Raw genomic sequence first — 25,611 nt, 5'->3', positions numbered from 1 at the left:
GAATCTACTGCCCAGTAAGGAAAATTCACAATAGGCTGGATGGACCCAGATTGCTGTTCCCTGTGCCCAGGAGCGGCATTTGAAGCTGCTGTGCCAGGCGATGCCATGGACTCAGAACCCTGGATTGTACAACAGAAACCATTTCAATGTTTTACCCACTTGCAACTACTACAAGATCTTTCCATGAAGTACAAACAGCTCTGGAACAATTTAGTAAGCAAGCACCTGACCTGGAGACACATTTACAAAAAAGAAAAAAGAAACAAAGCAGTAATAGAAACTCTGCAAAATAGGTTTTTTAGCAATTACATAGCAATTTTCACCTTCTTAGAGTTTTGTGTTATTGCAAGAAGTTGCTCAGAAGCTCTGAAGAAGATTATTAATCAGAAAATACAGAGTACATATTAATTATTTGTGAGTCCTGTCAATGCAGGACTACAATGTTTGTCATTAATTCCACTACAAGCATTTGTGGTTAGATAAATAACTCCATTGTAATTTAAGAGAAAGCAATTTTTATGTATTTCAGAATGTACTTATGCACAAGTACACTACTTGTATACTGTTACAGCATCTATAAATAATAAATACACAGCAGTAACAGCTACAGCAATTTAACTCCTGCAATATCTAGAGGCATGGGCAAAAACTAGAGGACCAACTACTCCATGTTCTCCAGCTTTTGGTCCAAGTTATTTCTTGTATTTCTCTAGCTTTCTGTCATAAACACATTCCAAAAGAAACCAGCATAAAGATGTTTTTCTCACGAAACAAATTAAGATGACACCACTACAAGAATAACAGTTCTCAATCTAAAGGTAGGGGTAGACAACATTTATTCTCATTTAGCAGATTAAAACCTACCTGGTATTGATCTGACAGATAGCAGCGATGCCACACAAGCTCATATCAACTCCCACATATGGAAACACAAATAGATTTTTCCCCTCAAAGCTGTGTTGACTGTACAGTGCTCTGGTAGGAACTACTGGCACTGTTTTGACCTGATCAGGCCAGTGTGCATTAATCAGGCCCTGGACAACCGGTTCTGCAGTCATCAGAAGACCCATAATCACAAATACGTTATTGATAGGCACGATTAAGTCAAATGTGATGTCACCGACACATCAGCAATCCAAAGTGTGTGCGCACTCACCAGGCTACCTGGAAGTCCCAAGTTTAAAAAGATTCTGAAAGGCAGAAGTCCATAGAATGGAAGTAACCACCTTCACCACTGACCTTGAGTACATACTCTTGTGGTAACTCCAGTGCTCTGACCTGAGCAAGGAAACAGGTAATAAAACACTTTCTCCAGCCCCAGTTTCCTGGACATTAAGAAGCAAGGGATACAATAAGGAAAATAGAAAATCTCAAAAAAAAAAAAATATTCAGTTTGTTCTGTCTAATCATTTGATGAATCTAACTTGCTTATTTTTAATTATTGGTGAGGAATAAATATTATTGAAAAGATGCCTGGACAGAATGCCTACCAGTAGCATATGTTAATCACCTAAGGGACAAATCTTGCTGTGAACACTTTGTGTACTTCCCAGTTCCAGGGAGGGTGTGAGCCATGGATTGAAGCAACAGCTGTGAATTATGCAAGAGATAATTGACCACACCATATTTTGCTATGATGGCAGACTTGATTCTCTACTCCCTGATACCTGGAGTAGCTATTTGCACTGAGGTGCTAGGAGTGCAACATGGGTGCAACTCAACATTATAAGGTTGATTACAGAGCCCATAGTTGGTGGACTAGCAAGGAAGGAACATACAGCAACACGTAACCATGAATTACACCTGCTGCCAAAAGTGCTCCAGATTCTCTGGGATGACAGACATCACTTTAATACAGGGCAGTGTCCAGCAAAAGTTAAACCACATGGCTAATTTTATTTCTAATTGTTAATACTCCCAACACCAAACAATCTGGAGGCTTCAGTACAGCATGCAGATTCTTTTTCCACCACCTTCTCAAAACAGAAGATGGATTGGGAAGGTTTCTTAGCTAGAACCATTATATTCAGGCATCACATCCCTTTTTCACTTTGCTGATCCTTTGCTGCTTTCCTGTGCATCACAAGTCAAACCAGGAGACCAGCAAAGGACAAATCCATCTGACCCTTTCAGTTTCTCCCAGCCTTAATAAGACATCTAGAACAAATCTGATGCTGATGCATGTGCTGTACAGCCAGAACATATTCCAGCAGGCTTGGGTTTTGCTTAAGTGGAAATCCTATTTTCAATCAGTTCCCTGAGGGTGACTTCAAAGCCACTAGACTACCATTTGGGGGCAATATCCAAAATTAGAAAGTCCCCTAAACCTTAAAATAGGAGGATGTGCCATAAATGTTTGTCTCAAACTCCTGGGCTACATAACAGTAAATTAGCTTCTACAGAATGTATAAAACCAAACAGAAACAGCATGAAAAAGTAATATTTATTTATTATTGTTTACAAAAGCATGAACACCTTGCAAAAGCAGCATCCTGAACCATACATTTCCCTCATCCTCCTGGGATATTGACAGAAAGCAAGTATTTTCTCTGTTCTTTAGGGTTAAACGTACTCTGCTGATGTAAAGGGGAAACACCCCACCAATTCCCACAGAGCTCCGACTGCTTACGTTAGCAAAGGGGGCGACTCAGACTGCAACGCAACGCGATGTAAGATGGGTGACTTGCTCTAGGTGCCAAATTGGCTTAACTTGGGCTTCTAATAGAGATGAATACACTGGCCAGACACTTAATAAGCTCCCCATTCTTTTCAATTTTAACAGAAACACATTTAAGTATCTGTTTAAACATTACAACTGTAATCCCACAGTAACTTCATGCAAGGTTTGACTTTATGCATCATGAACAGTTTTACTCAAGTTTTTAAGAGATAGCGAGTATGCTCATAGCTGTTTTAGGAGTGAGACTTTCAGCAATATAGCTGTGTATTTGTTTCTTACCTGCCTCTCCAGCACATGAGGTGAAAGGTTTACTGTGAAGAAAGGTGCCCTAAGGTTAACATGAAAAAAATGTGCAGCATTTTTGTTTTGCCTTCATCTTTTTCTCCTGGAGCTGGAAGTAGTTAATGGTCATATAATCAAATAGGTCATGCTTTTGAACCTACAGAAAAACATTATTTAAGAAGTGTTTTCTTAAACATTGCATTGATTGCAATCTCTTCAAAGACTTACCTGGAGCAAATTACTCATACTGTTGCTTAAAATGATCCCTACTATAGAATAGCATAATTCATCTCTGAGTTGCAGTTCCTTCCCCCTCAGAATCTACAACTGATGCTTCAATCTTTATTACACTGGGAGAAACGGCTCTGGCTTACCTGCCATCCTGTGTCTAAAATGACTGACAAATACTGTTTATGTCTGCAAGACTTACGTTTGATCTATGGATCAATGAAAACTGCTTCATTTTACTGCTAGAGTTGAAAGAACTGTTCTATTAGCTCGTGACACCTTCATTTTCAAGAAATATAACTTAGTTCACGTATTGAAGGAACCTGCTAAGAACCAATATATGTATGTGCACACATACATATATACACACACATATAGAGAGATAGTTTGTATTTATTTTACGCTGACAAAGTGCTAAAAGAATCCAATAACTGCCACTGCTAGAGATGAGGCTAAATGAAATGGTATCACTTATATGGCATCAAATAATTGTGACACTCTGGTCTAAGAGCTTCACAACTGTTTGCAAAAAGTATCTTTCATTGGCAAAAAAAGTTCCAAATGGTTTGAATTTCAATTTAAATAAATGGGAAACATTTAGTAAAAAAATACCCCACACATGCAAAGTAGACTTCATAATTTAAATTTCAGTTCTGTGTATAGATAACACACACTTTTATATATATGCTGTTACTTTCATGGCAAAATTCTGAGGTGCCTCGGATTCAGTGATGACTTTCATGAATCTGGTAGTATCTCATGTCTGCATCATTGCCTCAAATTGTGAAAAATAAAAAGCTGTACAAGTTCAGCCCTGTATTCTGTGAGTCTGGTTGCATAATCAAAAATACAAGTATTGCACTCAAGACGACACCTACAAAAATGCACATTTAATAAGGCCATTGTATTCAGGATCATGATCAGACTCAACTCATATGAACAATCTAATAGATCATAAATAGACCTTGGAAAGCATATTGCAGAAGATGGACTCAAAACAGCAGTGTTCCAAGAATTTAATAATGGATTTTTTTTTTTTTCCATGAAATGCCAATCTCTCAAATTGGTTTTACCGAATAGGGCCAGACACCATGATGTCTATGTAGGCATGTATTCCCACAGTGCGTTGTTTCACTTTTTCTTGAAAGTTACAAAGTGTCCCAGATTTGAGGGTTGGATTCTACTCAAGTTCTGCCAATAAGGTTCAAGTTGTTATCAACTTTCAGCAGCTTCCATGCATGATGAGAGAAGATTTGACTTTCACTTGTTTAAGTATTTGCCAACATGCAAGACATAATTCTTACTTTACAAAGTGTAGCAGAGATAGACTTGAACCTGTACTGGAATACTTCTCAGTGTGCTCTTTTAGAGCTAGATCACATTAAGAGAATCAGTTTATCTGATCTGGCTTACCGAAAGACAGACAGAGCAAACAACCAGTTTAACACAATACAAGGAATGGTACGGATTTACAAGTTAGCTGTCTGCATCCCATGGCAAAGAGAAAGAAGAGACCCTTTAATCAAAGTGGGGTAAACTACCTTGAGTTTACAGTAGGGTAAGTGTATTCACACCAGCCATTACCTTGGAGAGGCAGGTGTGCTGTAAATCTGCTATCTTGCTTTGTAGTTATTTGCTCCTTCGGCCATTCCAAAGTTACCCAGTCAGCCAGCATTTTAGCTTAGTTAGGGTAGTGGCATTTGTCCAAGAAGGAAGGGTAGACCGCAATCCCTCTTCCCCATGCCACACTCCATAAATACAGAGAGTTATGCAAATGCAAAAAGCATCAGTACAAAGGCTTGAAAAATTGCAAGACACAGTAGATAGGAAACTTCATGGTCGCACACATTACAGTTCAGCAGAGACATTATTTCGCAATGCTATATTCTGCCATAAAATCCACAGTGGTGGTAACTATGGAAGAGCTACCTTCCAGCTGTATCAACTGCAGCACTAGGAATTATTTCTGAATACAGCAGATGACAGCTAACCCTTTTTCTCCCAGGACCAGGTTTTTGGGCTTAGACAGATTTTAATATACAGACAAGAGACAAACATGAGACACAGAAGATGTGACCTGATGGATAATCGAGATGCAAAAACTATTAAATGTGTCACATGCTTTACACCTATAGCTCCACGTACTTTTTTCCTGCAACAACAGTGTCACTTGCCAGATGCAAGTTTGTCAATAGTTATGAACATGTTTCTGACCAGAGCTGGGAGGAACGCATTTAGACAGCAACATAGCAGCTCTTGCAGTGATAAGCAAAGAACACGGGAGTTCAGGATATGGTTTCTCATTTCACCCATCTTATACCCATCATAAGCTGGAGTAGCTCAAAACATCTCTCTAAGTAATCACATTACCTGGAGGCAGAATAACTCCTATATTTTCTTCACAAAAGGAGCAGTAAGAAGTCCATTAATGTAGCACATAGGATGAAAAGCCATCTAAAAGGCTTCTACTTATTTTAGCAGTTTTGACTAAAAAATTATTAGCAGAATCACTTTGCCAGTTCGGCTGAAAAGAACCAAGAATATTTTGGAAACAGAGCTTCAGAAGCCCATCTCTGACATTCACATTAAAACGGTGGCCTGAATACTAGCAGTATTTTTTTTTTTTGCAAGTGTCTAAACAAATAGAGTTTTAATGGGCATTAAGTCGTAGCAGCATTTTCAACATATTATATTTGCTGTATTTAGCACTTTTTAACTAAATTCTTTCTCCCAGTAAAGTGACTATCTTGTGGTTAGCATGACTACCCATACACAGAGCATTTCTAAAGGGAATTACATATTGTTGTTTTATCTCCATCGTAACATTATTATACCATTTTCAGTATCAGTCAGCACCAAAGGTTTAATGCAGGTCACGGACAACAAGCAGCAGGCCTACTTCTATTGCTTGTTCCAAACAATGTATTGTTTCATATTTATACATCCTTAAAATTTTATCTATACTAAAAGTACCACTCCAGAATTTAAGTTCATATTGAAAAGGTTATTGATGACTTGAACAAAAAATAACCCCCAAATTCCTTTAACTCCCACAGGAAATCATGTTTTGTCCTGAATTAGTGTTAATGAATATTTATATTAGAGGACACCATATTTGACAAACCAATTATTTAATGTTCACTATTCTTCTCAGCAGATGAAGAGGTAGGTATATTTCCACAAGAAAAAAACAAAAACAAACAAAAAACCAAAAAACCCCCAACTGTAACAGACACTCAATTAAATCAAGTAATGTCTGAAAAGTCAAACACTGTTCTGAAAGCACATAATATGTCTGAAGATACTCTCCAAGGAGGACAAGAAAAGTTGCACATTCTGATTAGATAATACACCATAATTTCAAATTTAATAATTTTCTGGAAAGAAAACACAAATATCCAAATGCAACTTCCTTCCCCTCCCTCCCCCAGAGAAATGTGGGTGCCAACAAAACTGCCTGTATCAATGGTAGTATTAACTTTTGGACTGCTAAACATGGAATCAACTGCAATTCTTCCTTACATTCACCAACACCAGCAGTCTACAAGTTTACACAGAGACCATATGCATGATAATTACATAATTACGATAGAAATTCAACTTTAGTGTTGCTCTTAGAACAATCTTCATAAATAATGAAAATATCTGTGTTCTAGCTCTTCAGTAACCTAAGGTTAATTGGTACAGATAGTGTTTTTTTCTTCCTTTTATAAACCAAACTGAAGGTTTCTCTCTGTCAACAATGGTTAAGGCCTGGATCAAGTTACTCTCCTTTTGCTTTTCCCTTTTTCTGCTTTTTTCCATTTTCCACTAGTGGATTATTTTCTGGTTTGCTTACTCCATTTGCAACAGCACCATTTGCTATTTTGCCATTCTTTACGGGTTCCTTGGGCAGCTTATATGTCCGATAGTAGAAGTTACCAAATAGGAAAATGAAGGTGACAGCATAGAAAATTACACCCCAGTGCATCCATTTAGGGAAAGGACAATCAATATAAATAGACAAGGCTGTGTGGCCAATAGTCACATGGAACTGCACCTGAAAGACAGAAAATATAGAATCAAAGAGGTCTGGATACATTCCGTGGGTCTGACCACACCAACATATACTGATGCATTAAGTTATGAAAACTGCTGCCGTATTTAGCTGTCACATCATGCATGCACACAAATGCTTGACCAGGCACATCAAATTTATTTCAGTACCTGGCACCAGTTTTCAGAAATAGGAAAATGAGATCTGGATTTTCTCTACCTTTCAAACATGTTTTTGTGATTCAGTTGAAACAAAGTAGTATTAGACTTAACTTTTTTCTATGCTGCATATTTTTTGAGACATGGAATAAACACCTCCATGTCCAGGAAGTATTCTAACTTGAGCTGTGAGTATCAGACAGCTGAGAACTTTTGGAAGGAGCAGCATCTGTTCCAAAGCTCTGCAAATGCAAACTGACTCAGAGGTAATACCTCTTGAGGTAAATGGAGAAATATTACTTACCAATTGCAATATGGTCAAGTATCGTTTCCACCACAGGTATTTCTGAAATTTAGGGCCACAGGCAGCTAATCCATAATACATGTACATAATGACATGAATAAATGAATTCATCTGAGCTCCAAAAAAAGCTGTCCAGGAACAGAAGGGAAGATTGTAATGTCATTAAAAAAAAAAAAAAAGAGAGAAGTCTTTTCTAGTATTATTCATGTGATAGTAAACATTATAAAGTGCAGGACACACCAGGATTTCATCTTTGAAATATTCAATAGTATAGACCTGATTGCCAACATGTGCTGATAAAAGTAACCGTTCATGCAAGTAGTACATCACATCCTTCACAGAACTACTTAAGTAAAAGCTTTGAATACGATTTTTGTTGAACAGACCTAAATAGCATAGTTTCCACACTAGTTATTGCAGTAGAAGTGCAATTGTTTTGCTAAAGGATTATTAAAAGCTCTATTTGACAAGTATAAAGTATCAGGTTCTGAATTTAAATATTTTAAACTGTATTTAGATGCACAAGTTTCACTACTCAGCAAGAAGTCAAGAAACTCATGCATAAGTCTGCTTAAATAGGCAAAAAAAAAAAAAAATCATACAAAGCAAAACTTTACTTGTGGTTATAAGACATTTAAGGGCATTGCCACCTGAGCTTGTCTAAATTGCTCATCCTTAGTTTCCTTATTCATGACTTAAAATATCCAGCATTCTTGAATATATACATGTATGGTATCACTTCTTCCAGAATGATCCATGCTGAAAACAAAGATGACTGTTCTCATTTGCATTAAGATCTCTTTGCTCTGTCCAGATTAGCAATCATTTAACAGAAACAAATCATATCTTGTTAAGTTATTCTTACACTGCCAGAGAGGCTCAAAAAGGCTCTGATACGTAAGACTGGGGCAACACAGACCATAGTTGCAGACATCAAGCAGCTCAGCTGCCCTTGTGGTCTAGACCCTGTTATAATAGGGTCTAGTTTATAACAGATCTGTGTACGTAAGCAATGTGTTGTCAACTAGAAAACAGAAGAACACAGATTTATCCATATTTATGCAGTTGCTTCACATAAATGCAGAAGAGTAACCACTGCTTTTCCTTCTGTAGGGGTTAGAAACTAAGAGGCAGTGTGACAACACCAAAACTTGAAATAAATTTGGAAATAATTGCAACTGTTGTATTGAAAACTGCTGATATTCAGCACAAAAGGTCTGAAAAGGCAACAAGGGACCGGGCATTTTGAGGTATCCAGGGAATTTCTAAGTAAGGTTACAGTAAGCAACCAGTCTCAAATAAAATTATTTTATGGGTGCAGTGGCCGATAAAGATCAGGAAAAGTCTGGTTGAGTACCTGCATCCTGCAGATTACTTGGAAGAAATTCAAGGATAGTCAGAGATATGAATTTTAAATATTTCTTCTTTTGAATACAAGTAACCGCTCAGTATTAGATATCTATAGTTTGGTGTGGCAATTACTATATGTTATTTTCAGTGTCTTAAGCCTACAAAGCAAAGTCCAAACAAAAAAGTATTTTTCTTGAACTCTCAGCTCTGTAGAACTTATAATTTGAGAGAGACGAGGCAAAACAACAGGAATAAGGGTATAATGCAGGCAAGGATTTGGTAAATACAATGGAATAAAATTCTTTTATGGGGGCTTTGGAAAGGAAGCGAGGAAAAAAAAAAAGGTTGATAATGAATTACAGACTTGTGTCATTATGAGTAGGTTTTAAAAGTTAATTGACAGATTCATTGGCTCACCTTCAGGGGAAGGTTTCAGAATTTTATACATGTCTCTTTATAAAAAAGAAAGCAAACCCAAAACTCAGATGCAATGACAAAATAATGCTGCCATTAACTCCATTACATTTGCATACAGATTGTGGCATGTAATTAGATTTTGCAGTTCTCTGTATGTGCAAACATTAAAGTTGGGCAAGACACATTCATCCTTCTATTTCATACAGAACAAGGATAATTTTGAAAACAGAACTTCAGGCTTGCAATTGATGCCCATGAAAGAAAAAAAAAAAAGTTTTGCAATTCATTAGATTATTGCCCTGTTATCTTTTCCTCCCCCACATTTCCCACAGAGGAAGACTGTATCACTAAGCTATGGCACTGCTTCAGTGCTATTTAAACTGTCCTGTATACTCTAATGTTAAGTCTACAAAAACTTTTTTCCATTGCTCCCAAACAATAACCATTGTCCCTTGTGTCCAGTCAAAAAGGTATGGAAGGAAGGGAACTCACCTTGTCCACCGGCAACCCACTTAATACCAATCCACCACAAGGTAAACATGGTGAAATGGTGATAGACGTGAAGGAAACTGATTTGGTTAAATTTCTTCCTCAAGATGAAGAATACTGTATCCAAATATTCAATTCCTTTAGAGACATAATACCACCATAATGCAGCAGCTATCTGCAATGAAAAAGAAAAAAAAAAGAAAACACATAAGTTTTAGGGATTCCAAGCTAAATGGAACAAGATTCTCTGCTGTAAAAGGATACCTCTTCCTTCCCCAAATCCTGCTAAATGTTGAGGTAGTCATGAAACACCTGATGATATGAGAACAACAAAAAAAACAATAGTCCATTTCTCTATTCTGGACATAGAAGTATCACTCTGAGTCTGCTGCTAACAAATCACAAATGTAAAAAGGAGCGATCATCATTAAAAGCTGTGCCACCTCTGAACAATTTACCAGTTAAACATACAGTTTGTGTCCTTGTTCTCTATCCTAAGCTTTGCAGGAGAATACTACCGGGCTTCCCGTACTAAGGAGGCAACACTTTGATGTGGTCAGAACAATGAGGCAAGAACATTATGATAAAATGAAGCTGCAAAGGTCGAAGACTTAACATAAGGTTCTTTCAGTAGCACAGGCATATGAGTGGGAAGATACCAAATCACTCTTGCAAGCTAGGTGCAGTACGGATTTCACATCTCTCAGAGCAATAAGACCCTTGTCTTCTTCTGGCCTGCTCAGAAAGCAGCGTTCCCCCTGCTTTCCTGAATGGCTCTGTGCCATTCAGGAAAGAGAAGAAATTACACCATGGGAGCCACAAAAGCTGCAGAGATATAACCCATCTATCCAACAAGGCAGTGCTACACACCCAAAATTATTTTTCTAATCCACCCATCACCGTGAATCTTGCCCAAGATGCAACATAATCATGGCTTTCTGCCGAAATCAGGATATTGTTTTACCAGGAAAAGCTCAGAAGCTCTGCGCAGCAATTTGCTAATACCGTAATATGGGAGTATGGTGGTGGCAGGTGCTCCCTTCCAGGTCCCAAAGCACAGCAACAAGTCTAGTTTCTGGCATCATAAGTCATCTAGCTTGTTATGCAAGGGTGGGACCAGAACATATCCCAGATGGTGACTCAGAGAATTTAAAATAAAAAAATAAAAGGAAAGTTGGAAATGGCACCGCCAGCAAGGAAAGCTGGCAATATCACAACACACCTATTTGTAAGAAGAAGTTCACCTGGTCTTTCAGGACTCATCTGATGGCAAATCAGTCTTCTTACCTTAACATGGTGTGAAATTACTCCACCACCCCCTCAGTACCCAGGGGAGACAGAAGAGAAAAATTTACGAGAGCAGTAGCTTCCCTTCCTAAATACACAAACACTGTTAGGCAAGTAAAAGAAAGGGGAATCAGGAGAACGATCAGTACAGAGCAATGCTACAGCCCTGCATGGGGTTTTCCTCTGTGTCCCCAAACCAGCAGGAAAGGAACGCATCTCTCCTCAGAGTAAGTTTGTCACAGCCATAACTGTACTGGTGAACATTTTAGGAGAGATTACAGCAGAAGCAAAAAAGCAGCATGGGAGCAGAAGAGTGCCACAGATCTGCATTGCAGACTCTGCAGTGTCCCAGAGGGACAGCACAGCTTGCTGTTGCCAAACTGCAGGCTTCTATGCATCCATTAATGAATACCCTTCTCATTTCCTCGAAGCGATTTAGCCTGCTTCAGTTCTCAGGAAGAGCAGACAGATTTTGTCAATTGTATATAAAAGATACCAATATCTGTCAAAAGTGGAGAGAGGCTTAATGACAGAAAGCGACTCCCACAGATCTTGAAGTTCCCAGACGCAAGAACCATCAATATATATGTGTTACTCAATATTCAGTACAGTTCTGCCTCAAGTGTTTAATAACACCCACATCAAGGTTTTGTCTCACACCCAGGAATTAGCATACCAGTTCAGCATCTTTTACAGATCTTTGCTAAAGCTGCATCTCTTAAATAAATTAAGATAAGCATTCTTTCATCTCATGAGTTAACAATAAACACTTTGGACTGTATCCATAGAATGACAAGCCAGCACTACAATACTCAAGCTCTTACTTCCTTTTCAGAAACTTCTAAATCATCTGTAAGTCAATTACAAGCAAACGACCATAAAATGCCTTATAAAGCTGATATGCATTTTGTTAAAGAAACGGTGGAACAATAAGCCAAATAGCCAATTTCCTGTATGACATAGAGCAAAATGTAAGCAGACAAAAATCCAACAAAAAACCTTGTTTCAGGCTCAAGATGCCACAGGTTCACTATACATACCTGGACAAGTCATTTAACACACCTCATTCTTTTGAATTCTGCCTACCTTGCACAGAAAGAAATTACAGCCCATGGATCAAAATCAGTTGAACTTCTGATCAAAATGCTTCTATCACTTCAGAACAAAAATAGCCTCAATATCTTTGCAGGATTATACCTGCTGATTTTTGTGTTCCTGTAGATTTTTTTTCCCCCAACAGCTCTTCTGCCCTCTTCCTATCATCAAACTTTACTAAGTTTGTTCTCAAACCTGACAGGTTTCATGTACTGATGACATGTTTCAGTGCTCCCAATGACTTAGGCAGATGTTTTGATCATTAGATTATAGATGCAGAAAAAAATGAAACATATGTTAAGTCATTTGCCCAAGGCCATCCATGCAATCAGTAACAGAGGACAGAAATAAAGTAGAACAATGCACCAATATGTAAGCTATGATGGGAGCAGATGGCTACTGTTAAGCAACTTCTGCAAAGCACCAGAACTTCGGACCTGACCTGTGGTCTTTCTTTGGATACAGCATGAAAGACTTAGCTTAAAAGAAAATATGCATTAAAAAGGCATATACCTGAAATGAATAACACTAGTCACAACCATACCTTTTTTGGCAATTTTTATGTGTACCAATTTAAGTCTGTTGAAACACCAGATGGCACAGAAAAATTACATTACAGCCCAGAAATAGGGGGGGTCAATAAGAGCTCCAGCTGCATGACCTCTGCTTGCTGCAGGGTGTTTGAACTGAGGGCTGTTTTAACATGGGACTCCATTCCTGCACACTCCTTCCCCATTTCAAGTCAGAGACAGTTATCCATTAAGTAGTCTGAAGGGACAGGTACTTCTTAGAAGATACTAAGTAACATGAAAAATTAAAGTGGCTTTTAAAGAGAAATCTTCCCTGCTTCAGATACAGAATTCTGTTTACAGGACTCTCAAGTCTATTTTGTTAAGTCAAGTTCCCTTTCACAGCATTTTAAAGTAAATTATTACATTTATTACCTAAGAGGAAGCTGCTCAAGCTCTAGACATAAATATAAACAATGCAGATTACAATTACAATACAGAAGACAAACATAGCTCAGCTTTATGATTACAATCAGCACATTTAAAACTAGGAACTGATTCACACAGCCTCAGATTCCTAATTCTCAGCTCTTCAGAAATGCTAATAAAATAAATTAACCTGGACCTGGGAAACAAGGACACACAAATGTAACCAGAGGGGTGACTACTTACAGACACTAACGTGTCTTAAGTTAGGCAGTTTAGGAAATTGTTCACTCCAAATAAAAGAGTACTCCAAAGCACGGATTTAAGACCATGGCCCTTTGCATTTATCATTTGGACTCATAAACTATAACTGAGAAAGTTATTCCAAGATGCAGCTTCTGCTCCCTCAAATCCCTTCTTGGGGATTTCTTCCCCAAGACCCATTCTGGTCATCTGCTACTATGATTATTTTTTTTTTATTTTAATATAACCAATTACAAACCACTCTCCTCAACTTCCTGCCAGCAGTCAGTAAGGTGGCAACATACTACCCCCAGAAGATAAGTCTTTTAGAAAGGAGTTTATTTTTGCAAGTATTTCTGCAACTGTGGAATCTAATTTCCATCCCTGCTTGCTCCAATCGTCCATTGCCTAAGTCGAACAAGATTAACAGGTGTAGGTAGGTTCAAAACAGTAAGCAGGACCAATTTCATACTGTGTGTAAACTACCTACAGAATTGTCAGTGAAAGCCAGAAGCTTGATAGAAGTTGAAGAAAACATACAGACAAATTAATGGAAGAATAGCCCTCAAAAGCTGGCAAAACAGAGGCTGTCTGACTTAAGAAGTCTGTGAGGTACAGATTGCTGGTGTTGCCAGACGATACAGAGGAAGTGCCAACACATGCCTTTACACTGTCCCCTTGAAATCACTGGCTTATTGTCTTGATATACGATGTGGGTTAAAGAAGAGAGGAAAGACATTCTCTACGACCTGGGATAGCCAAACTTTTTATTTATTTATATATATATATTTTTTTTTTTTTTAAACTGTTTACCAGCTCTCCGTACTCCCTTGAGGAGTTCTTGAGGTTTCTTGACCCCTAATTTTGAGCAAGAGCTTTGCTTAAAATGTACCACTAAATGGCAACATGATAGCAGCACATTCCCAAAAAGACAGAAACAAAGTTCATACCAGGGCTTTTATATTGCCATTTAGACTAGCACATGCAACTAGTTTCACGTTTCTCAATATTTGTGCCAGCTTTCTAAGCCCCACAATGAAGTCATACATGAAGCTGTGGCTTTCCAGAGCATGTTCCACAATGCCTTCTGGGCTCAGCGCTCCTTTTATGTGAGATCGTCCCAGCCTCCTTTATCTGACTAATAACAGGATTTATTTACTCATTCTCTTACAAATAAAGTTATTGCATTTGTAATTAATTCTACTGTTGCAGGACAGCATTCCTCTTCAGGGAAAACCCTGTGCCAATAGATACTAGATATTTAGTATCCAGATCTATTAAAAGGGTGTGACAGATGTGTTACAAGGTTTATCAACTCTGAACTCAAAACTGCAAAAGGAAGCCGACACTTACTTACATTTTAAAATTGCTTATATTACAAAAATTACAGTGAAAGGAATCTTGAGGAGGTCTGGGTTTGTTCATTGTTTTGGGGTTCTTTGTCCTACAGTGTCAAAACCCAACAACATACCTTTCTAAATGCAGAACACAATGCACTGTAAAGCAGGCCAGAAATGTATCCTCGACTCTTTAGTTACATAAAGCACACTTGTTGCAAGCATAGTTTTCTACTTGTCACTTACCTAAATTGAGAACTCATTCACAAGCACCAGATAGCAATCAAGATAAGGGCCTTGACTGATAACATACTATACAGTTGCTGCAAGAACTTGAGAGAACTCCGTTTTCCCTGCTTCCTCAACTCAGTTGCAAACTGAACATATTACAATTTAAAACTTTATTTCTAAAGTTTATGCAAATCCACAAGTTTGCAAAAACTCAAAAAAAAAAAAAAAAAATCAGGAAATCCAAAAAGTAAATACTGCTAGAGCAGCATTTATTTTCTGGAGATATATGCAATAATGCAGGTAATTTTGTCTTTGTTTCATTGTATAATAATACTTTGTTTGTCATAATGAACAGAAGAGAATTCTTTTGAGTAGGTCTGACCCCTTCACTGCCTTCCACAAACAAGTGCATCTAAAAGTGAGGCTATGAAATAGAATTTTTGCATACTAAAAGTCATTAGCACTTGTACTTCATTAATATAAAAAATCCTTCAGTAGATGCCATTCCAGATCTCAGTGTCATCCAGCTGAGTACAAGGGTGTTCTATTTTGCTTATCTATTGAAAAACCCTGTCAAGCATTTGTTACACTTATCTAGATTCTGTTTTTAAACAAAATTCTTAACAGAATTATTCTAGTGATTCAAATAGTGAGTGCACAGCATGGGGAAAGGTAAAAGATAGGTGACTATTACAAGGCAAATAAAAATCTACACACAGAGTTGTTCTGCAATATCAGCTGTTACACATAAGATGTAAGACTCAAACACATCCTTTTCACTACCACCCCTGTCGTGTGCACAAGCTTCTGAATAAAACTACACATGAATAGCCACCTTGTAGACAGCCATTTTTTGACATGTGTTACAAATATTAAATGTATTTATACTATAACACACTTTAATTATATTTTCAGGAACATGTTCTAATCTGTAGATGAAACCTGCAAGTACAGCTGAGAGATTCTCAAGTGTCAGCTCTGCTGGAAGATAAGGCTTAATACATGAGCTAATCAACAGCATTACGGAAATTAACAGGCATTTGCACTTCTATTTTAATTTGAACGCTTTCCAAAAAACACACATTTGAATTCTAAGCTTCGACAGTGAAATGTACTGATGTTTGCCAGAAGCCAGCAAGACTTCATGAAGCCAAACATGGGTAAGGGAGACAAAAAGTTGCCACACCAGTAGGAGTGAAGTGCAACCACAGTATATGCTGATAAATCTTCCTTGCTTTGATCTAGCTAAAACACTACTTCACTGTGGTTACCCTGGTATCATAAACTTCTGCAAGGTCTAGGAAACAAAGTATACATACAAAGTTTATCTTGGATTGTACAACCACAGATGAAGCCAAGGATGGTATCTTCAAGACTATCCTTACTTATAGCAGTCAGATGAAAGTTAATGCAAATACATCGATGCACTTTGATTAAACCTGCTGTGTGCAATATATTCAAACCTGAAGTGGTCTGTGAGAATATAACGGGATACACTCATGGCTGACAGCAGAACTTTGAAAACACTGTTTTCAGACAAGACTTAAATGATCACATAGTTCTATATGTTACACACATTCATATACAAATACAAAAAAGAAATACTCACCCTAACTTCATAAACATTATCTGAATAATCCACAGTCTGGCAGACATAGCTGTAACCTCGAGCTCTTGATGACAAAAACAGCTGAAAATATTAAAGTCATATATGAAGGGAAAGATACTATATGAAATATGTTCATAACAATTACCAGCAAATTTCTTACTACATCAAACTTACCTGAAGAGAAATATTAAAAATATCCTTATCAGTCCTGAGAATACTACTGGAGTAAGCCAATATTTAGTTCTAACAACCTTTTGTTACACAGTACCTATTTTTTTTTCTTGTAAATTAAAAAGAAAGCACTTCTCTTTCCTTCCGTGTATCTGCCCAGATAACTAGAGCCCTGTACAAATTAGTAAGAATTCCAGTGTGACCTTAAGCTGTTTAAACATGAGTATTCCCTCGGACAGCTCTAGCTTCAGAGACAGAAAATACCTAATTGTTTCACTATGAATAACAGAAACGCTATTCCCATGATGGATTTGAGAGAACTCTCTCCTAGAGACAGGGATTATATAATGTGGATCTACTGTTCTCTAAAACAGTAAATCCAGGGGAAAACAACAAAAAAAAAAAAAACAAAAAAAGGAACCAACCCTGAACAGCCAATGCTGAGCACCCATAAAACACGTTGAGAGAAACTGCATGAAGATAAGTTCCCCGTTTCATGCCAACAGAAAGAGCGTAAAGCACACGAAGTGCTCCTGTAGGGCCACTCCAAATCAAGCATGTTGCAAGAACCTGAACAGGAGATAAACCTGATGTTTGAGCAAGTTCCCTTTGGAAAGAAGAACACTTGCTTAATGCTGTACAAGGTTCAAATTCTAATCTTGACATTCACTAATGTTATGATCCAAGAGTGTTTAAAGTCAGGTAATCTCACCCTGTTAAGAATAAAAAAAAGATGGCAGTGGAACAGACATACCCTGTAAATTGTGAGTTGTAACAGTAAAGAAGGGTGATACAAAAAGATCTTCAAAATAAGCATTGGTAGGCATTCACTATTCTTACTGCTAATCTGACTTCCATTTATTTAAACTGAACTGAAGTTTACTTTGGTATCTCATCTTGCACACAGCACTAGGATAGTCAGATAAAACAAATACACAAAACTTTCTGAAACTCTGGACTTACTTCAGCACATCTGTTAAAGCAGGGAAGAACTGTCCACAGAAATGATTCTAGGAAAGAAATTGAACTACTACTGCATCATCCAAGTCCATTTACAAGCTGCTGTAACACCACTGCTCCTAGCGTGGTCCCACACAGGTACATTTGATAGTATCAGAGAAGAGCACACTGTTACAGAAACCAAGCGATCGCTACTGCAGTCTACTGGGTAATTTGACCAAGGCTCCCTTGGCAAAAGGCAGTAGATTGATTTCACTAGACTGCTTCAAAGTAGAATAAGAAATTCAAGGTTTTGTGGCAAAATAGGGCAAAATCCATCTGGGACTTCTGCATGTTCTAGGCAAAATTCGCTGCTAATTTGAATCTGAATTTGAGTCCAATGTAGGGAAGCCTTGGACTAGACAACATAGGAGTACTTAATGAACTTACCATTTTAACATAAGTTATCACAGATGAACAATACAGCTTGCCACGAGGATGATTATTTTAACAGCATTTAAAGGAATTTAATATTAAAATTCTGTTCTCAGCAATACCTGGAAACTTTATAGTCCCTCACAAAACACAATCTGTGTATAATTTTACTCATGACAATTACATTACTCAAGAAAATCACAACAGTGGCACACTGGTATTGTACACCCCATGTAGACTGAAGCAGAAGTTGTCCTGTTAAAGGGAACAACTGAAACTTGAACACCTACCTCCTATCAGTCTCTAAGATCAAGAGAAGACACTTCTTGTAAATGTCGTATCCATAGTCTTAACATCTATTGAATAACAACCTGCTATTTGAAATAGCAGGAAACAAGAACCTCTGTGTTTTAAGTTATGAGCTTTCAGCCTATCAGCAGCAAATGTGTATTTGCAGTCCCATTCATTTTTATGTTAATTTAGTGATTTGGAAATGCCATACAAACACATATATTACAAGCAACACAGGTTTGAATAATCATTGACCACAAGTCTGGTATAATTCAGCTTATGAACAAAACAAACCAATTTAAAGGAATAAGTGAAAAGGACAGACATGGCAAAAACATGGCAGAGTTCATTTCAGAGGACTTTCAGTTTTAACCCGCCAAGATGATTGGATTTCTTCCATTCTCACAAATATCCTTGAGAGTCAGCATTAAATTCTGTCATACCTGGAGCATTTTACTACTTAGTTGAATAGTGCAAGGAAACAATTTAGACAAAATGATGACTGAGGTGTGATGGCTAACATTTTACTGAACCATGTCTTAAAAAAATTGCTGAAATCAGTTAATAATTTTATTATAGAAGCTCTAGGGATGCAGATCATCCTCAGATATGCCATGCTTTCCTGGCAAAAGTACAGAATGGTCCAGGCAGAAAAAAAAGAGCTCTGCAATGCTGTAATTTTAATTGCTCTGTTCATTTGTTTACTTTTGGAAACGGGTTTTGCAAATTTATGATCAATCTTCCTGGAAGAAGACAATTCAGATGAGCAAAGTCACAGCAGTGTAAACTACTCCTTAGCATCAGCTGTATTCTGGACAGCTATCCTTGAATCATGATTACCAAACTGTTAAGTAATACTACTTAGCTACTACTAAAGAGCTGATCCACTGCATTGTTACTAGTCATTTCCTCTGTACAGAAAACCTAAAAAGGGAGAAATGCAGCAGCACTGAAATTTATTAAAATTAACATACTCAGAACTTTGGAAACCAAATATTAGAAAAATGTATCCTTTTTATTTAAAGATACAGTTCACTTCATTTTTGTTCTTATTCTAAAAGATAATTTACAGACAAGACACTTTTCCTCACTACATACAATGGACATCTGAATTTCTAAAAAGGATAAACACATTGAAGGCATCAAACAACTCAGTTTCTAACAAGAAGCATTTTGACACCCATTCACATTATTAAAAAGAAAAAAAAAAATTAGTTACAAGTGTTAAATCTCTACAGATTTTAGTTAATCTGTCCAGTGTTTACACCAACATCAATCTAAAAAGAACTTGGAATAGCTAGTACACTAATTCTTTCTATAGACTCATTCAGGGCATTTATTCTTAAACAGAATATACCTAGCTACAGAAATACATTAAAGGCAAACTCAGCTTTAAATGTCTGTGCAAAACATTCACCCTCAATAGACATCATGAATATGTAAGATTACTTTCATTTTGCAAACTGTAGACAGCCTCAGACTTAAATAGGAATTCCCTCCTGTGAGAGGGCATACACACCTCTTTGAAAATGAAGAAGTTGAGCAGAACCATCCCAAAGTTGTAAACAACCAACAGGAAACGTAACTGGAAGGGTTCTCTTGTCTTCATCCATTTGGGGCCCAGCCAGACAGTGAGGAGATAAATAGTGCTTATAGTCAGTGTTGGAAATGGAGACTGCATCAAGGGCCAATCATCAACACGTTTGTCTGAGGAGGGTGAAGCAAACAGAAGGAGTCAACAAGATCTGAACAAAATGTTTCATTGTACTTTTAAGCATTGCATTTGTTAAGTATTATTCTCTCCTGCAATAGATGTATCCAATAGTAGAAACACAATACACTCATTCTTTCTAGGAAGTTTAAAGAAAGTAGTTTCAAAAAAAGCACACCACTGTATCACATTACCTCACACAGACATTCATTATGTGATGCAAGTTCCATTGTCCTGTTCTACAATCCAAAACAGTAAAGCAAACAGAATCACATAAGCCCAAACCCAACACACCAATCCCCCAGAAAACAATTTTGCTTATGATGAACAGTGACTGCAGTGGCAACATAACCAAATACTCTACAACATGACAAAGGAAAGATACACAAATCTGGCAAAATACTGATAAAATTAATAGCTTTTATTAGTTTAAAATTGAGTACTAAAACGCCTCCAATTAATTTTATACAGGTTGTATGATGCTAACCAAGTACCTTTGCTATTTGATGTAGGTCAGACTCATATGTTTCAGACAGAATACAAACATCACTGGAAAACAACTAAATAAAAGAGGTCAAAGGGATGGTTCTAGGTAGTGAAATCTACACTGCAAAATGGGAGACAAAGGTTTTGTTTATAGTCTACTTCAGTCATTCATGGGATCCAGAGACACACATACTCTAGCACCCAGAATATGCTATACTAAGTTCTGGATCTGTAAACAAACAAGAGCAAAACAAACAAAAAACCCAAGCCAAACCAACCAAACAAAAAAAATCGCTCTTGGCCTGATGAACCAGTGACATCTAGGATTAGAAGATGGCTCTGCTACAGTGACACATCCTTACACAGGTGCTTCCTTCCCCCACCATATGAAGGCTGAACTCTAGTTATAGCAAGAGATAAAAGGTAACTATTACCTAACTATCGATACTTCAGGTACTGCACAGCTCTATGATACTAACTGGGTTATTTTCCAGATGCTTAGACCACTTGGAGCTCAAATGGAAATCACACAACAGTGTTCCTTGGGAAGCTCAGACATCTAAACCATCTGCCTTCAGTAATTTGTGGGCAAACTCACAAATAGCAACGCAGCTGCCCACAGACTTACCTAGAGTGCAATTTTATTTCAGAGAACTGTTTTTCTTCTTGGTAACCCAAAGACAGTGGGGAAAAAAACCCCTATACCATAAATTCATTCCTGATCCCAGGCAAACCAGCAGGTAAGTTAGAAAACCCTACTTATCTAAAAAATGAAGAGCCCTGATGCAATGAGTAAAATACAGAACAGCAATGCCATTACTTCTCCTCCACTTCTTTCTTGTTTCCTTGGTTGCCCTTAAGATCATAAATTAGAACCTCAATTTAGAAGATTTCATGAGACCCTCTATTCTAATAAACAACACATGTTGTGATCTACAGAGAAACAATGTGCATGGCCCTGACTCTTCTTGCTTCCAGCTGATTTAACAATACTTGATCTGCACATTGCAAGTAAGATGCTAGGAAGCCTAAAAAGAAATGCAAAAGAAGCCAGCCTAGCTGCTTCCATTATGGCTGTTCATACCAGAAGGGAGAAGTCATCCTAATGCATGGAAACCTTCAGCAAGGCTGATGCTGCCAGAATGACAGGAGTCAGCCTTGTGACCACAGCCACCAACAGAAGCCAAGGGCAAGACATGGCAAGGAGTACAGGAAGGAGTGGCAAAAAAGTCAGAGGGATTGGCTGGAGAAACATAGACAGTGAAACAGAACTCAAGAAAGTGGGAGCAGACAGTTGCCTCTTCCTTTTCAGCAAGTTCCTGGAACAGACACTTCTATTACAATATAATGTACTGCCTGTCAAACATGAGAACAATTGCTTTATACGGTAAGTACAACGTCTTGGAATGTAAAGAAACAGCCCCATTTGCCAGACCTCACAGAATGCTACTTATTGAAGCTGAAATCACACTGCTACATTGCTATTATGACACTGCTGTCTCCCTTACACTTCAGTTCCTGCTTCTTTTTATAACAGCAATTGCTCTACCAATCTGAATTTTAAAATAAAAGATAACACCATTTAAAAGACAAGAGAAATTGAGAACCACAACATCCACCCGATATGAAGTAATGAGCAAAGACATATCTGCACCAAGCGAGAAGAAAGGTGCCACTTAATTAAGAGACAATGTGTGACATGCTCAAATCAAATCTGCACCTCACTTCAGACACCTAAGTGTGCAAAGGGTGAAAAGCAGGTGAGGCAAAAGACCTGACTGCTTTTCCAGCCTTCTTGAGCTAAGCAATATAAAGAGGCAAGGACATATTAGAGAATGTCCTCTATTTTCTAACCCAGCCTCCTACAGTATCCTGAACACTAAAATGACAATACAAAGAACGTGAAAAAGGAAGATTTGACTTTTACCCAGGAGGTGAATGTTACCACCCACTGCTGAAAACAGGAACCATGACCTATTCCAGATTTCTTTTTGTAGCAGGAGACAAAGATCTCTGAAGAGAAGAATAAGGATTCACTAGAGGGTGAAAAGAAAGCATCAGGACTGTAAACAATTGTTTCACCTACTTTCTACAAATACTACAAAGTGAAGAACTGGAGAAAACCAATAGATAAATTTAATTAACTCTGACAACAACGTAACAGCACCTGGGCAACTGTCATTAAACTTCCATACCTGTATCACGATTTCAGCCTGTTACTTTGCCTGTGCAGAGGCTTTCTGCACAGGGAGTCACCACATCTCAGAGATAAGTCTTAAAGTATTTATACTAAAAACATAGCTTACTGATACAGATCACACAATACATTGCCCAAGGAATCTATCTGATTGGGATTTTGAGGGCCTGACCTCTGCTAGGACAGTTAATTACACTTTGAACACAAAATGCCTGTATGAGAGCAAATACAGAAGGCGATTCAGTTCTGGAGTACATCCTGGCCAAAACAGAAGCATATCAATAGTCAGGAAGTTTATTCTAATCCCTCCTGTGCTAAGAACAACACCTTGCATTTATTTTCAGGGCATCTTGGAGATTCTGAGCATGATAACTTTTTACTAATCCTGTGGCATGAGAAAGTATGCTACTATTAACCTGAGAACTTGCTAGATTTAGAAATTTCTTCGTCACAAGACCTTGTCTAGAAATGCACAGTAACTTGTTGAGTTTTAAATCAGCTCCATACACCATTCTTGTTGCACAGGTATTACATTACAAAACCAATTTAATTTCAGTTTACCAGGTAAGCCTACTTGTCCATCTTCTACACAGAAAATAGACAGTTACATGCAGACCCTGGTTCCAAGCTTCTTTTCACATACCCTCTTTCAAACCAAGATAAACTCACTCTCGAGTCATCCGCCTAAATGACAAACCTCCCAAGCTATTCCAACATCCTCCCACTTCCCACCCTGTTTTAGTTAAAATAGCACAATTTTGTGTCCTACTTGCTACCTAGTGCTGATGACCACAAATTATTTCAGCAAATTACAGAGAAATGTGATTGCTTAATGGGACATATGAGTGCATCAAATCCTGAAGTACTTCACAAGCAATAGGTACAACATTGCCTGAAAGATGAAAAAAGCTTGAAATAAAAAGGTTAGCCCCCTGAATTAAAAACTCCCTCGAACTGCTTTGAAGCAAAATGATCAATGCCTTTACTTGATTGGAATTGACAGAGACTGACTGAATCTTTCAGGGGATTAATGTGTTTGCCTTTCAAATCCTAAGACCCAGATTCTAATTCGATCACAAATAAAATGCCTATTGTGATGGCACAGCCTGTAGTACAGTGCTTTTTTTGTCAGGTGAGAGACGTTTTAGAACAAACATTTAAAGTTGCACTCAATCATAAAGGTGAATCCAGAATAGAATAAGGCATCTGCTAACACGTTCCTAATAGCAAATTCCTGTTATGTAAGGAAATAATACGAAATATTTACACAAACAAGGTTTTCCTGTCATTTTGTGTACATACATTTTAAAGTTTCACATTTCAAGAAGAGAAGAAACAGAAGAACGTATACTTTTTTTTAATAGATAAAAATAACTGAAATTGCCTTCAAGCACCTACTCTTACAGGATTTAATTCCTTATGTGGGGCAATTAACAGGAAATACACACATAAAACCCTCTGATTTCTTCCTCCAGAGCAAGACCAAGAGCAGGACCAGCGAAAAGGACTGAATAACCTACCTCGTAATGTCCAAAGAGGACATAATTAACCTATATTGAAATATGGAAAGCGAACGAAGATGAATTTCAATAAATAAGGCTGCACTGATGGTGATCTAGAGATAAAAATCACAAGAAACTTCGGTGAAACATACTGTGTTTTAATATGCCCATGCTTCTGTTAAATATGGTTCAGCATTTCCTTTCCCATAGAGAGTATTTTAGACAGTTAAATTTCCTGCATGCTACTGAGCCTGTGACCAATATTTTTTCTTTCCTGAAGAAGTGCAAACTTTAAAAATAAGCAAATGCATAACACAGTTGCTCTTGCATTCATTAGAAGAAATCCTGAAACAATACAATGGTGCCTATATCTGTTTTTAATGCTATTTTTAGAGGGAAATATTTCATAACTAAAATACATGAGTTCTGAAATTCCCTGCATTTGTATTAGATTCAAAGTCAATACTTAGTAAAACTTTATTTTTAGTTTAACAACATACGTGTTGCTCAGCTATAAGGTTGCTACTCACTAATTTATCTGGAGAGCCTTTCGAAGTTATTAATAGCTATTGATACTATTCTCAGCGCAAAGACACTTACAGTGCCAATCCAGCACATCCATCTGTCCAATTACATTTCTAAAGACACTGCAGAAATGATGGTGACTGTTTAAAAGTGGTTCTTACAGTGACAGCTCTCTGAAGATCATGCTGTTTATTTTAACAAGTCCTCTCAAAGCCCAATCTCAAGCAAAATTTCTTTAAACAAGTGAAATACTAATTTCACAATATAAGGAAGGCAAACCAGTATTATCTAACTGGAGTACTGTTCTATGAACTACATTGTTTTAATTATCTAAGAATTTCATGTTAGCTCCACTAGCACTACAATTGAAGGATATTACAAAATGAAAACACATATAATATAAAGCAAACATTTGAGAACCATTACTTCATGCACCTTAAAATGTTTACTAACCTTTCACATTAAATTCCTTTGCAGTATTTTAGTGGCCCCTCTTCCCTTTTTCTTTCTGGTTATGGATTAATATTCTATACAACATAGTTCTCTTTCTGCATTTGTATGAAAAATACCGTCTCGGTCTTGTATATCCTTACAAGTGGATACAAGGCTCTCTCTGGCTATACAACCACTGCAGACTGGCTCAGTTGAAAGTAAACTCGAATAAACATCTACA

General features: G+C 37.5%; 1 protein-coding gene across 1 annotated transcript in view; it reads right to left on the bottom strand.

The window, feature by feature from the left end:
* Positions 1–2,431: 2,431 nt before the first annotated feature.
* The window catches only part of ELOVL4 (ELOVL fatty acid elongase 4), a 35,025-nt gene continuing 11,845 nt past the window's right edge, over positions 2,432–25,611 (bottom strand). Inside the window, exons 2-6 of the mRNA XM_065835694.2 lie at positions 20,037–20,224; positions 16,682–16,762; positions 9,948–10,119; positions 7,689–7,816; positions 2,432–7,229 (exon numbers count right to left, since the gene is read on the bottom strand). Of these exons, the coding sequence (XP_065691766.2) occupies positions 6,954–7,229; positions 7,689–7,816; positions 9,948–10,119; positions 16,682–16,762; positions 20,037–20,224 (845 nt within the window). The 3' untranslated portion in view covers positions 2,432–6,953. The remainder of the gene's footprint in view (positions 7,230–7,688; positions 7,817–9,947; positions 10,120–16,681; positions 16,763–20,036; positions 20,225–25,611) is intronic.

Source organism: Patagioenas fasciata, chromosome 3 (genome assembly GCF_037038585.1).
Source record: "Patagioenas fasciata isolate bPatFas1 chromosome 3, bPatFas1.hap1, whole genome shotgun sequence".
Taxonomy (NCBI): Eukaryota; Metazoa; Chordata; class Aves; order Columbiformes; family Columbidae; genus Patagioenas; species Patagioenas fasciata.
Note: the sequence above shows the minus strand (reverse complement) of the source record. Positions and strands in the feature narration are given on the sequence as shown.